Here is a 15,727-nt window from a genome sequence, read left to right as displayed (position 1 = left end):
TTTTGTTTATTTTCAGTGCAAAGTTATCCCATATTTTTGTGCTAAGAAAGCAATTATGCGTTATGTATCACTTATGTTGACCAATTATATTTGCATGTGTGTATTTAAATTTAATTTATTTTGAATTTCCTAGGGGGGGAAATCTGTTAAGCATTTTTAGACAGACTAGGGTTGGGCATTTGACCAAAAGATTCTGTCAACTGACTCGTCAAAAATTGTCAATAATGGTTAAGTATTTTTAAAGCGTTAATTTCATTAGAACAACAAAAAAAGTATTTTAATTATGAACAGGTTGCTACTTATGCTAATTGCAATAAGAAATTAGCAAAGTGTTGCTGTGAAGCAATAAAATTAAGTTTTAGAAAACAATGTAATTGATGAAATACAATTTTCAACAATTTTAAGCAAGTTTTGTATAAATATTAATTATTCAATCAGCAATTCTTTGTCCTTTTTATCCAGGAACGTCAGGGCAGCCTTTAGTTAGAAAAGCTTTTTTTTTTTTAGAATTAAAAACAAATAAAATAACAGCAACAATTAGAAACCAAATGTCAAATTTTAAATGCAGTTGTAATAACTGACATCTACACAGTGGATGAGTTGGAATGCTGAACTCCTCGCTTACTCGATCTTAATTTAGGCCCTATTTGCACTATACATTTAAAAGAGCATCATGACATCTTAAACATGGTTTCCCCAAAGAATCCCGAGAAGTGTAGTTTGTTACGGGTGTTGAGAGTTGTTAAGAGACCCCTATTCCCCTCACAGCCATGACTGTTTAAAGTGATATGATACTGCTTTAAATATGTAGTGAAGATGGAGCCTTATTAGTAGCCTAGAACAAGCAATGAGACTGCATCTTCCTCCTTGCCCTTAATTCTGGTGTTATTAAAACATAGTCACTATGTCAAAAATGGCTATGTGATTTAATATCACTTTTCTAACCAGGATCTTAAATGTAAGATTCATGGAATGGAGACTTCCTGCTCTCTTCTTTCCCCCTGCATTTCCTGTGTCCCTCTGCCACTCTGCTCCTGAGGTTTGGGAGGACCCTTAGATATTGTGGCAGGTTGTGGGTGTGTGGTGGCAGATGGAGAGTGAGCTAGCAATTGCTCTCCCTAATGTGAATAAAGGACAATTTATTATCCAACCCTTTGTATATGAGTAACCTAGCTAACCTAGAAAAAATCCCCAGCTGCAAATATCTGATGGTTGTACGGTTGCCAGGTTCATGGCCTGAGACTGATCCTGTATCTTTAGGAGAAGAGAAAGTCAGCCAAGTGCAGGTGTTCTTGCAACCCTGTAATGGGAAAAACCACAAGGTGGAATTCTCCCTTCCCCCCCGAACAACTTTTAAAGATACAGAAGACTGCTTGGTTGCCAGGCCCGGCCTTGTGGTTTTTCCTATTACAGTGTTGCAAGAACACCTGCACTTGGCTGATTTTCTCTTCTAAAGATACAGGATCGGTCTCAGGCCCTGAACGTGGCAACCCTAATTCCCACCCCATTTTTGAACATTTAAAATTATAACCACGCTGCATTCAACTCAGTGGGGCATGAAGCTTCTGCATGCAAGTGAGGGGCGATCGAGGGCTGTGTAGATAGACCTTTATTGCAATCTAAGAGAAATTGAATAATTTTGACTAGGAATTCAAACTAATCTCAGCCTTACAGTACCTGTAGCCTGCAGTATTAACAATGGATTACACTGCAAGACTGCTATAAGTACAGTCCACTCCTATGTTGCTCCATGATACTTATAAAGTCTGAACGGAATTGCAGTAATGCCCAGTCACAACTACATTAAAATCAGGGTTTTCTGCATTGATTCTATGGGCAGCTGTTACTTATGTCCCTGGGGACATTTAAAATAGTTTCTCAGTGTAAACCAAGAAGTGACCCCGCCTCCCACTGGGTTGTCAGTTTTTTCTCTCTCACTCACTCACTGTTCCATGTTATTGGGCTGTTTTGGGATTTTTTCACACACTTTTTTGTACTGTTGCTCCAAGCCTCCCAGTACTTACATCTGGGTACTGCTGTCTTGGCTGCATACTGGCGGGCTTTCTTCCCTGAAGAATAGAAGATCTGTGCCTGTGTATAGTGGGTTGGGTACTAAATGGGCAATTATTTAAAATGCTGTATATTTAGTAAGATATGTTATAGAAAATGATTTGGTGAATTTTGATATCAGATTGAATTTTATGAATGTTCAAATATGCATGTGATATACACACACACACACAAACTTTTGACTGGCACATTTGAGTGACTGTCAACTAAGGTTGCCACGTTAGAAGCACCCAAACCCTAGTGATGTCAAGGGGGCATGCCCTAGTGATGTCATGGGGTGGTCCCTAGTGATGATACATTAAGCATCAACCACAGTTGCTTGCAGCATACCACTCGAACAAAAACATTTCTCTGATTGGAAATTAAGATAGAAATCTTAGCTAAGTGAGGTGTTCTCAGGTCCAGCTGAAGTGACAGGATCATTCCTTCTGATCTGCTCAGAGAGCCTGGGCAAATGCCCTCAGGGCAGGTCAGTCACCAGAAGGCCATTGTAGGAAGAAACCCTAGTGTCGTGGAAATGTTAGATGGGAGCACTCAGGAGTAAATTCTAAACACACTTATTAAGGGACTAAGCCCCATAGAACTCAACAGGATTTACTTCTGAGTAGATATTGTTAGGATTGTGCTGTTGGTAAGGCTTGACTAGGGATCCTTTGCAACAATATCCATATCAAAGCAGGGTTGGCAACCTCCTGCTTGGAATGCTCTGCCTGCCTTTTAATGTGGCTGCTCCAAACTTCTTTACACCCTTGACCCTTCACTGGAGAGAGAGGTTTGAGAAACGAGTAAGAATTAAGAAGATTTTCTACTCTTTCCTGTCTACTCTGTGGGCTACTATAAATTTACTTTGACAGCCAACCCAATTCCAGTAATAATTGCCAGAGAGAAAACATACATGGTTTGGTCTACTTTCACAGGCAGTAACTTGGGAACAATAGCAATTGAAGCCAGAATGTGAATTCTCTTTTACCGCTATTGGGCAAGAAACAAACCATCATACAAATAACAAGGTGCATCATCAGTGGGTTTGTTGAGCTGACCACATGGAACCACTGTTGTGGCTTCTATGGATGTAAGGGAGTAAGGTCAGAGGTAAATGAAATGCAAATAGAAAAAGAAAAACAAAAGGTGATGATTTCCTAAATGCAATACTATACCAACCACAACAAGATTCCTATGACCTGGGGGCTGCAGTTAGTGCAGAATGCTGCAGCACTTTTGCTGACAGGAGTGAGACCCTATCAGCACATTATACCTATGCTTTGAAATCTGCACTGTTTGCTGATTTGCTACCAGGCCAAGTTCAAGGTATGCTTTCCATTTTACGGGTTCCACATAGTACTTGCTCTCTTGTAAGAAATCAGTCCTTTAGTGTGGCAGTAGCTATGCTTTGGAACTCCCTGCCAATTGACGTTAGCAGGTGCTGTCATTGTACTCATGTTGGCACCTGCTAAAAACATTTTTGTTTAGGCAAGCCTACCCAGACATGTAGGAGCTATTATGTTTTTAACTCATTGTTGGTTTTATTAGTTTGAATGTTTTTAAATTCCTGTCTTTAACTGTTTTTGCCAATAATTTTATTGTTTTAATTCCTTCTATAAACCGCTTTGAGTTTTTTTACAATAAAAAATGGAAATGGACTACCTTCAAGTTGATTCTGACTTATGGTGACCCTATGAATAGGGTTTCCAAGGTAAGCGGTATTCAGAGGGGGTTTACCATTGCCTTTCTCTGAAGCTGAGAAGCAGTGATTGGCCCAGGGTCACCCAGTGAACTTTATGGCTGTGTGGGGATTTGAACCCTGGTCTCCCAGGTCGTAGTCCAACAGTCTAACCACTACACCACACTGGCTCTCTTTACAGTAAAGCAGTATATAAATGTTATAAAATGCATAAATAAATTATCAGAGTCACTGTGGCCCTTGGGTCTCTTTCCTCTTTTGTACTGAGTCAGGCCATTTGGTACTATTTACCTCAGTACTGATGACATGGACTAGGATTGCCTTTCCAGGCAATAGTCTTTTTCAGAGATTGAATTTTGGACCTTTGCTTGCAAAGCATGTGCCCTACCACTGAACTATAGCCCTGTTTGAAAAAGTATATTTTAAAATTGTTATTTTCAATTCACTAATGAATGCACAGCATTCTAGAGCAGATCCACACCATGCATTTAAAGCACATTCAACACACATTTGAAGCACATGAATCCCACCACAGAATCTTGAGAACTGTGGTTTGTTAAGGGTGGTGAGAACTATAACTGAGGGGCAAAACTACACTTCTCAGGATTCTTTGGGGAAAGTCATGCACTTTAAATGTGAGTTGGATGTGCTTCAAATGTATTATGTGGATCTGCATTACTTCATAAACTTTGCCTGCATATAAATAATTTAATTACATTTTAAAATAGAAATAAGCTATAATGTTTACTGGGTGACCATGGGCTACGCACCATCTCTCAACCTAATCTGCCCCTCAGGGTGAAAACAACAGAGGGGAACCATGATCACCCCAAGGAAGAAGGGCACACTTAAAATGCAGAGGAAATAATAATTTGTAAATAATAATTTACAACCATAGTGTGAAATCGGATACATATCAAGACATAGTATGAAGAAATATTTATATAAACATGAATGTCAAAGATGTTTATTATTTACACAACCTGTAAAGATATTTATAGTGCAATCTTATGCATGTTTACTCAGACGCAAGTCCCCATGTATTCAATCCATTTCAGTTGGGTTTCAGGCCTGGTTTTGGCATGGAAACAGCCTTGGTCGCCCTGTATGATGACCTCTGTCGGGAGACAGGGGGAGTGTGTTCATGCTCCTTGATTTCTCAGCGGCTTTCGATACCATCGATCATTGTATCCTTCTGGGAAGACTGGCTGAGTTGGGAGTGGGAGGGAGTGCATGGCAGTGGTTCCGCTCCTACTTGGCAGATCAGCTCCAGAAGATGGTGCTTGGAGAACATTGCTCAGCACCCTGGACACTCCAGTATGGGGTTCCGCAGAGGTCAGTTCTGTCCCCCATGCTGTTCAACATCTACATGAAACCATTGGGTGCGGTCATCCGGAGCTTTGGAGTGTGTTGCCATCAATATGCTGATGACACGCAGCTCCGTTTCTCCTTTTCATCTTCTTCAGGTGAGGCTGTCAATGTGCTGAACCAGTTCCTGGCTGCGACAATGAACTGGATGAGGGCTTAATAAACTGAGGCTCAATCCAGACAAGACTGAGATGCTGCTAGTGGGTGGTTCTTCTGACCAGATGGTGGATGTCTAACTTGTCCTGGATGGGGTTGCACTCCTCCTGAAGGAGCAGGTTCGTAGCTTGGGGTTTCTCCTGAAACATCTCTGTCACTTGAGGCTCAGGTAGCCTCGGTGGCATGGAGTGCCTTCTACCAACTTCGGTGGGTGGCCCAGCTACGCCCCTATCTGGACAGGGATAACCTGGCTTCAGTTGTCCATGTTCTGGTAATCTCCCAGTTAGGTTACTGCAATGCCCTTGAAGACGGTTCAGAAACTGCAGCTTGTGCAAAATGCAGCGGCCAGATTGGTAACAGGGACCAGACGGTTTGAACATATAAAACTGATTCTGGCCCGCTTGCATTGGCTGCCTGTATGTTTCCGAGCTCGATTCAGGGTGCTGGTTTTAACCTATAAAGCCTTACACGGCTTAGGACCACAATACCTGATGGAACACCTCTCCCAACATGAACCCACCCGTACACTCGGCTCCACATCAAAAGCCCTCCTCCGGGTTCCTACTCGGAGGGAAGCTGGGAGCCTGGTAACAAGGGAGAGGGCCTTCTCAGTGGTGGTCCCCAAATTATGGAATTATATACTTTTGACGAGGTGCGCCTGGCGCCAACACTGTTATCTTTTTGGCACCAGGTCAAGACTTTCCTCTTCTTCCAGGCATTTTAGCATGTGTCTTTAAATTGCTTTTTAAAAATGTGTTTTTAAATTTGTATATTTGTTTTTAATGTTTTTAATTGTTGTAAACAGCCCAGAGAGCTTTGGCTATGGGGCGGTATACAAATGCAATCAATCAATCAATGATGGGGCTTACTCAGACAGGGAAGCATGCACGGGACAGCAATTCAGTGATAAGGAACTTCACTCACCTGATACACAATTCAGAATCATGCCACTTTAAGCTGTTTTGCGACTGCTTTATACTTGTTTTATGGTTATTGGATTTTAAATGGCTTTATTTCTTGTTCTGAACTGCCTTGGTTTCCAACCCTACCTCATAGGGTTGTAGGAAATATTCCATATGCACACACACTGGAGATGTAAATATATATACACTCCATATAATAGTTTATTGTCAAAACCAGTTGAACATTGCAGAACTTGTTTTTTAAAAAATAAGTAGTAGCTTTCTGCCAAATAAAAGCAGTGACACCTAAGTGAGCCCTGCCAAACTGCTTAAAAAAGGATTGGAGGGGGAGAGAAAGATTTATAACACAACCCTTTTCTATGTTCACGCAAAAGTCCCATTGATTTTCAGCACAATCCTAACCATGTCTACTAAAAAGTACTACTGAATTCAATGGGGTTAGCTCCCAGGTATTTGGAATTAGCATTGCAGCTTTACTCCCAGAAAAGCTTCATATTTGGAAGGTTTTCAAAACAGGTTATGAATAAGACAAAGTCAACTGCCCTCTTCAATGGTCCAGTAAAATTTAAATTGGTTTGACTCCTTAATTAGAAAAGTATAACACTGCAGCATTTACACTTTTTGAAACTTCTGTTCAAAAATTATTTGAAACATAAAATGTATAATATGCCATTTTTGCAAGTAATTAAAAAACCCCTGTATGTACACTTTTATGCCTACTAAGATTGTGCTGTGATCTTCTGTTGTAGTGCAATCTTATCCATGTTTATTCAGAAGCAAGTCCCCATCCTGTAAAGAGAAAGTACTCTTTATGCTGCTGAAAGCTATATCTTCACTGAATTCCTGATGTGAGACAAGCAGGAAAAGGAAACTGTTCTCTGAACTTGACATGGGGTTTAGCTATTGCCTGAGGGTCAACAAATCTTGTCAATCACAACCCTGACTTCACATTGGCTAAAACCCTGAAAGGGCAGAGATTAGAGCAGCCAATACTAACAGAAGTTGCAGGTGGTGGTAGCTGACATTTTGGTTTATCTCTTGTGAACCAAACAACCTAGAAATGTAAATGTTTTTTTAAATGAAAGCTGAGGCTTAAGATTAAGGTGACTCACCCGGAGGCCCAGAGAGAACCCTCAAAATCTGGAGTCTCTGGGCAAAAACTGGATACCTGGCAACCCTACTGTCAACATTCACCAGTGTCTCTGAAGTTTCAGACAGTTACAAAATGTGTTGATTAAGTCTCTATGAGTTTAATGAAATGTATACCCTGAGTAAGTGTTTTTAGGATTGCAGCCTAAATTTTGAAGGTTCACAACAATATGAAATTGGACTCCAATCACCAATGTGTGATTCACCGGGTGTATTGTTATGTTTTGTCATTAAGAATGAAATGCTTCAGACTCGGGCTGGGCTCAAATCCCTCCTTGTTTCCTAAAGATATTCCCCTCCTGCAACAATGGGCCTGCTTTTCTGCTGCTTTCTTATGTGTGTGATAGATACTTCTCCAAAATTTTTTGGGAGGTGGTTTCTACTTTAACCTATTGGGCCTCACCAGGAAGTGTGGCCTGTGGGATACTATGGAAAGAGCCCCATGCTTCCTGCTGGCTCTACTTCCCATAATGCCTTGGGAGCAATGTGATGCTGAGTGACATGGTGTCACTGTGATGGAATTCCAGGAAGCATGACCAGCAGGCAGGGTTGGCACCAGACATGCCGGGCACCAGCTTGCCCTGGGCCCTGGCACGCACATGTGCATGTGTGCGCGTGCGCACACACACACACACACACACACACACACACACGAGTGCATGGCTACCTTTCTCTCACCGGGAGGGAGCCTCTTCCGCCCGCCTGTTCGCTGTCTCTGTCTCTCCTGTCTTTTGCGGCTGTGCAGGTTGCTACCCATGCACATCGCTGCCATCAACCAAGATAGCGGCAGAGGCTACAGCCGCATAGGGAAACCTTGGTTGCCATCCTGGTTAATGGCAGTCCTGCGCGCGCAGCCTGCACAGCTGCAAAAGACAGGAGAGATGGGTAGGTGGAGCCAGCAAATGGGTGGGCAGGAGAAGCTCCCTCCCTGTCATCTGCAGCAGCTACTCTGCTGCGGATCACAGAAAAGGAGCACTACTCCTCCCCCACCCTCTTGAGAGGCCCCCAGGGGCTTCTGTGGCTCCAGGGGCCCTCAGCCAGGGCCCAACCTGGCCGCCCTTTGGGACTGGCCCTGCCAGCAGGAAGTGTCAAAGAGAGCCTTGCAATGTTATGAACGGTGTGGGGGTTTTTAGGTTGAAAGAACAAGAAGGGGGAAAAAGGAAAACCCTTACCCACTTTATACAGCTAAGTATAAGTGGCAACACCCTCCTGAAAATTTTGTTTCTCCCCCACCCACCCAATGAATGGCTGAAAAAGAAAATTTCTCAAAATGTTGGTAGTGCTTTACTTCAGATATATCCGGGGAAGTGACAATCACTGCTGCCTCTTCTGTTTCTTCTTGCTTTGAGGTAACACCTTTTAGATGTAGCTGTGTAAGCATCGGAAATGCTTTGAAAGGATGGACAAATTTCATGTGACTCAATCAATTATTGTTTTGTGAGTTTGTTTCCCCCACATTTCACTCTGCATGAAGTATGTTTAAAGAATAAATGCATTCATTTGAAAAAGTTATATGCTGCCTATTTTCCAGTGAGTCCAAGTCAGCTAATAAGTCACAACACAAAACATTTCAAAATATAAAATAATCCTCAGGTTAGATCTCATCATAAAAACCAGTAAAACCACAGTAATAATTAAATATTAGTTCCTTAGATAATCTACTTCAAGTGAAATTTATTTTGTTGATGCCTTGTGCGTCATTGTGGTTATTAGCAGCGGGTCATTTGCAAACACTACAAATGCCACAACAGCATTTGTGAGTTACATATGAAATAACAATATATATATTTTAAAAAATCAGGATAATTTCTGTCAAAACTGTTGTGTAAACTTGTTCCCAAATGAGACACAAAGCCCTCAAAATGTACTGGGATGCTTCAAAGTGGGTGTGCTATTATTGTCAGTTTACTGAGATAGAAATGTATTTAATGAGATGGTTTCCTGATTGTTTATTACTGAGGGGTGTTGGTTTCAAATTTATTTTTGGGTGGGAGGTAATCAACATTCTTACTGCCTGTCAAATCTATTGGCAGAGAGCTTTGTGTAGTGATGTTTGGTCAGTTGCTTAGGGACCAGTCTAAATACCATCGTGGTTGTGTTAACTACAATTTTGTGGTTTTCCACTTTAGGAAGACAAGACCTTTTTCAGTAACATTTTAAGTAACGTACAAGCATAACTTAGAAAAAAATTCATTGCGTATGTCATCAATATAATGCGTTTTCAAAGAAGTTTTGAAATTCTCAGAGCTAAGTTTGATATGTGTACTTTTGTGTTCAGACCAAACAATAAAGTTATAGGGATAATAACTGTGATGTTTCTGACTTGTCATTGCACCATGTTTCATGATATATTGAAATTATGCGTGGAAAGAGCAGTTTGGGTCTAAGGGAACCAATGACATCAGCCTAACTTTTTGATTTATATGTTTATTTGCATTTTAGAATTTTCTTCACAACTTCTTATGACTAGATCTATATGTGTAATAAATTTTTAGCGGTCTCCCACATGAAGAACATCAGCAAACTGCAACAAGAAAACTAGAACATCAGGGAAATGATAGAGCTAGAACATTTCTCCCTGATGTGTTAAGTTTCCTGCTTATAGGAGGATTTGTATGTGTAGGTATATTCCAAAATGGCATTTCCATCCTGCAATCTGAAATGATACAGTCAATTCTACCATCTCCTTCTGCTGCATATGTGCTCTCCCAGGAACAATGTTATGACAACAATGAAGGTTAGGCACTTGTCCTGCCCCTTTAATTCAGGGGTTGAGGTATCTGGGTGATGCTTTTAAAAGAAAAATCTGCCAACCCTAGTGGATGGGAATGGGATGAGAAGACGGGAGGGGAACTAGAGAAGGACAAATGTGTACTTATACACCTAAGCTTGCGAAAAGCCATCGGTGTAACGTTCCTCTGCATTTTGCAAAATACTTCCTTGTATGGCATGCCTTCACATCCATTTCTTTCTTTTGCAATATCTGCATCTCTGGGCTCCTCCTTATTGATTGGTATTTGGATCTGTGAGCCTATATGGTGTCATGGACTAGGTTTGGGTAGACATAGGTTGATATCTGTACTCAGCCTAAAACTCACTGGGCAACTTTGGTCAAATTATTACCTCTCAACCTACCCCACCTCATTGGATTATTGTGAGGCTAAATGGGTGGAAGGGAAGAACCATATACACTACCCTGAGCTTCTTGAAGGAAAGGCAAGACATAGTTGTAATACAGGTGTAGTGAACATGATGCCCTCCAAATACTGCCAACTATAGTTCCCATCAGCCCCAGTCAGAATGGCCAGTGGTAGGGGATGATGGGAGTTGTAGTTCCACATCTGGAGGGCATCACATTGGCTACCCCTGCTGTAACATACTTATATACTAATAATTGTACTTAGAGTAAACCTATTCAAATTACTGGACCTAAGATAGCCATGACCATTAATTCCAGTGGGTCTGCTCTGAGTGGGACTAATGTTGGATATAGCTCAGTGAATTATTTATTTTATTATTTATTTAAAACATTTATAACCCGCTCTATTTTCAGAGAACTCAGAGTGGCGTACAAAGAACAATTATAAAAAATAAAATTGGCAAAATAATAACTATATTAAAATATTAAAATACATATAATCAACATAGTAAAATTATGAGGCATCCTATATATTAATTAATTGAACGCTTGGCAAAATAGAAATGTTTTGACCTGGGAACAAAATATGCCAAGGGAAGTGGACAACCACACCTCCACTGGCAAAGAGTTCCAGAGATCAGGGGCAACAACAGAAAAGGCCCTATTTCTGGTCCCCATTAGACGAACTTGAGATGTTGATGGAATCACAAGGCGGGGGTCAGTAGAAGACCTCAAAGGCCGAGCAGGTTCATAAGAGGACATGCAATCAGATAGATAACCAGGGCCCAGGCCATGCAGAGCTTTAAAGGTTAGGACCAGTACCTTGAATTGAGCCCAGAAGCGGATCGGCAGCCAATACAATTGTTGCAGAAGTGGAGTTGTATGGGCCCATAAGCCAGCTCCTGTTAGCATTCTGGCTGCCGCTCTCTGAACTAGTTTAAGCTTCCAGGCTGTCTTCAACGGCAGCCCTACATAAAGCGCATTGTAATAGTCCAGTCAGGAAGTAACTAAGGCGTGTGTTACCTTCGCTAGATCAGATGTTTCCAGAAACGGGCGCAGTTGGCGAACCAGTCTTAACTGGGCAAAAGCGCTCCTGGAGACCGCCGAAACCTGGGCATCCAGGCTTAAAGCTGAATCCAAGAGTACTCCCAAACTGCGAACCTGAGTCTTCAGGGGGAGTGCAACCCCATTCAACATTGGTAAATTCCTATTTCTAGGTCAATCTTACGGCTAACGAGGAGCACCTCTGTTTTATCCGGATTTAATTTCAGCTTGTTCATATTCATCCAGTCCATCACTGAGATCAGGCACTGGTTCAGAGGCCGGACGGCTTCCTTAGTATCTGGAGGGAAGGAGAAGTAAAGTTGGGTGTCATCTGCATATTGGTGGTAACGCACTCCAAACCTCCGGATGACCTCACCCAGCGGCTTCATATAAATGTTAAATAACATTGGAGACAACACTGAATCCTGAGGAACCCCGCATGTTAGGGGCCAGGGATTCGAGTAGAAGAATTAATTATCTGAATGCTTTTCCTTATGCAGCCAGAATGGTACCATACTGTCACAAGGGAGAGATAACAGCAGGGTTGGAGGAGCTGCAAGGTTTGCAAAAGTAAAGCTACTTTAGAAAAATACCCTGAAGGTGAATGAGGAATGAGCATGCTCAGTGGGCTTGGGATGTTTTGTCTGTTGGATAAAAGAAATGGAAAACTGAGAGGGAGAAGAAGTGGGATAGAGTATTATAGAAAAGGGCATGGTTGGTTGATTAGAACATTGAACAGGAGCATTCCACATTGCAACGTTCTGCTGCAGGTACCACTTGTAAGTAAATAAATATCCAAGTAAAAATAGGTATATGAGCTCCATTGGATATGAAGGGCATGTGTGTGTAAAATGTCTTTTATCATGCATGCAAGCAGTAGTCCAGTTGTTTTGCATTCACTACTTAACATGAGTTTCAATGGGAAAAAGTGGTTTATATGTCTGTGCCTTTCTTAAATGACACATTGTGCCAGATGCATGTTCGTTTTTGTACTTGGATCATGTTCATTTTGTACAATACTGTGATGTGCATCAGATTCAGATGAATCTCAAAGCAGGGTGTCTTGGAGGGAAAGTGGAATTCCTACAAGGGAGCACAAGTCAAAGCAGAGCTCTCTCAAGTGCTTCGTAGCACTGTGGCAATCAAAATGTCAAAAATAAAATAAATATACTGCTGACTAGGAATGCAATGTCTCTACTTACCTTAATCCTAGGGTGGGGTGATGGGGGAAGGAAGAGCAAACACCAAAGTGGAGAGAGGGCAGAGATAACTCTGTTGTCACTGACAAGTCAGAAATGTAATCAGAGGGAATTATTTTATTTGGAAAGTAAATCCCTTTTAGTTCTCCGCTGCTGCCCCCCCCACCAACTTTAAGGTGCCTAGTAGAAATGCCTCTGGACTCATTTGTCTGCAATTTGGTGGTGGTTGTTTTTTTTTAACCAAGGGGGCCCTCATGTCTGCAATTTTTTAGACCAAAAAACACTATTTATTATATTGTTTATTTATTTATTTTATCACTTGATTTATATCCTGCCCTTTCTCTCAGTAGGAGCTCAGGGCGCAAACAAAAACACTAAAAACACTTTAAAACAGTATAAAAACAAGCTTTAAAATATATTTAAACAAAACATCTTTAAAAACATTTTTAAAAGCTTTAAAAACATCTTTAAAAAAGTTTAAAAACACACATATTTTAAAAAGGTTTAAAAACATATTAAAAAGCCATTCTAACACAGACACAGACTGGGATAAGGTCTCAACAGAAAAGGCTTATTGAAAGAGGAAGATCTTCAGTAGGTGCCGAAAAGATAACAGAGATGGCGCCTGTCTAATATTTAAGGGGAGGGAATTCCAAAGGGTAGGTGCCACTACACTAAAGGTCCCCTACACTAGGGGAAATTAAGTAATACCTTTTTTAAAACCTACCCTAAAACGGTAACAGTTGCCCTTGTGGGAAAGCCCCAGCAACTGTTCTGAAATTTAGCAGGATTTATGCTGTCAGAAGGGGCAATCTTGCCAGCAAATTTCATCCGATAATAAAAAGTAATAGATGTCTTTTTAAAAAGAAAAAACCCCAAATGTTAAAGATGCCTAGCACAATAGCCTCTAGACCTATTTGCCTGTAGTTTGGCAAATTTTGTCCACTCTGGAGGGTAAGTATGCCTGCATATTTCCTTCACTTCTGTAAAAAGGAAAATGTTATGCCTGTTTTTGATTTCCCAGTAGTGTGTATGGGGGTTTGAAGAAGACTCAGATTCATCTAATTGGGCAGCCTACAAAGAACTGAGGCAGTCTGTTTTCTGACGTGCTGAATTAGAGTTTGAACCAAATCTTGTGGTCAATACACCCCTTCTAAATACTAGAAATGACCTAAAAAGCCACCCTTTTTAACCACCTCTTTTAAAATGTTTTAAATAAGAAGCAGCTCTTTTCCTTATTATATTCATAATTTAGTTTTTCCATTTCCCTAGTAAATATACCAGGGAAAAAGTGGTTACAACTGGCAATTAGTAGTTTCTTATCTGAATTAATTTCCCTAGGAAATTGTCAAACCAGGTGAAGCCCAAAAAACACTGCTTTAACAAAAGATAGCCAATATTACTTTTTAAAATAGAATAAATTGTCCAAACCCCATCAATATAATTGTTTGACAGAGTTAGTGTATATCCTACTGGTTCTTGTTTAATTTTATAGTTTTAAACAGCTGTTTCCCACAAAGCTATGTCCAAAGCGAGAATTCTTGACCTTATGGGATCTTTGCCAGTTATTTGTCGAGGGTCATAGTATAGCCTGAGGTATCTGATGCAGCTTGTAAACAAAATAAGTGATTGTAGAGAACGGCAGCCAGCCAGTGTGGCGCAGTGGTTAAGGGGTTGGACTACGACCTGGGAGACCAGGGATCAAATCCCCACATAGCCATGAAGCTCACTGGGTGACCTTGGACCAGTCACTACCTCTCAGCCTCATGAAAACCCTATTCATAGGGTTGCCATAAGTCGGAATCGACTTGGAGGCAGTACATTTACATTATTACATTAGTGAACGGTGTTTTGCTTTTCAGGGATTTGGCTGGGTAAACGGAAGTAATGTGGGGGGGGGGAGTGCAGCACTGTTTGTACATATTTTCTCACAGTTGTGGAACTGTTCTTGTAGAGCTGCCCAAATGGGACAGCATTGCACATAAAGGAAATATGATATTTCATCATTTTTAGAAAATAATATGTAGATGACCTTGTTTCTAATGACAAAACCCAGGACTGTAAAGCTATTGATTTTCTGCAGATTTTCCCTAACATTGATTTTTTTTGTTTTCCTTTCAGAAATTGGTCCTGTAACAATTACCACAGACCCCAAGAAATTTCAGTATGAACTCAGGGAGCTATATGTTCAGGTGAGTGGGTCCCTTGCTGCATAAGCTCAAATTTCTGGGCAGTCTTAAAGTGCTGAGGTGGTGGAATTCTGTTCAACTTCACAGAGTGGGCAGGGAGTAATTTTGAATGATCCTTGGGAAGTATATCTGGGTATATATGCATCAAACTAGCATATCAAAGAGAAAGAGTTAGCACTACTTTATCTCTTCAGTGTTCTGGTTTACTATGTGAAGGTAGTATTGAATATAAAGGAGCATTCAAAAATACAACTCAATAGTCCAGCCTTTCCCAACCAGTGTGCCTCCAGATGTTGTTGGACCACAACTCCCATCAGCCTCAGCCAGCATTGCCAATGGTCAGGAAAGGTGGGAATTGTGGTCCAACAACATCTGGAGGCACACTGGTTGGGAAAGGCTGCACTAGTCCTCCACCTGTAGTCTGAAGTGACACAGTCGCAAATTCTACCTTGTTAGTTTCTCATGTCATTCTCCTGTTCCTTACTTTTTTGACCTTTTAAAAGTGACTTAAGAAATTGTATAATTAATGGAGTCAGCTTTAAGGAAAAAGCATGTCTGGAATCCAAAGAACCATGCAGCTGGTCCCATGAGCCTCAGGAGGGGACTTTAGGCATGGGATTGTGGAACAGCATCCCCTCCCCCATAGCTACATGCCAAAGAAATGGGAGCATATATAGGTGTTCATAGCACACTTTCAGCTCGGAAGCTGGGAGATCCCAAGGTTTTAATAACCCTTCAGCCATGTACTCACTAGATGGCCTTGGGTATGTCAGTCTCTTTGCTCCACCCACATTTGAAATATGGGGCTG

The 15,727-nt window shown here is 41.1% G+C and overlaps 1 protein-coding gene across 6 annotated transcripts in view; it reads left to right on the top strand.

Moving 5' to 3' along the window:
- Positions 1–15,727, top strand: part of HMCN1 (hemicentin 1) — a 393,372-nt gene that overhangs the window by 42,170 nt on the left and 335,475 nt on the right. For all 6 annotated transcript variants that reach the window (XM_061634028.1, XM_061634030.1, XM_061634029.1 and 3 more), the window contains exon 2: positions 14,851–14,921. In XM_061634028.1, coding sequence (XP_061490012.1) covers positions 14,851–14,921 — 71 coding nt within the window. The remainder of the gene's footprint in view (positions 1–14,850; positions 14,922–15,727) is intronic.

Source organism: Rhineura floridana, chromosome 6 (genome assembly GCF_030035675.1).
Source record: "Rhineura floridana isolate rRhiFlo1 chromosome 6, rRhiFlo1.hap2, whole genome shotgun sequence".
Taxonomy (NCBI): Eukaryota; Metazoa; Chordata; class Lepidosauria; order Squamata; family Rhineuridae; genus Rhineura; species Rhineura floridana.
This window is presented reverse-complemented; position numbering and strand designations above follow the sequence as displayed.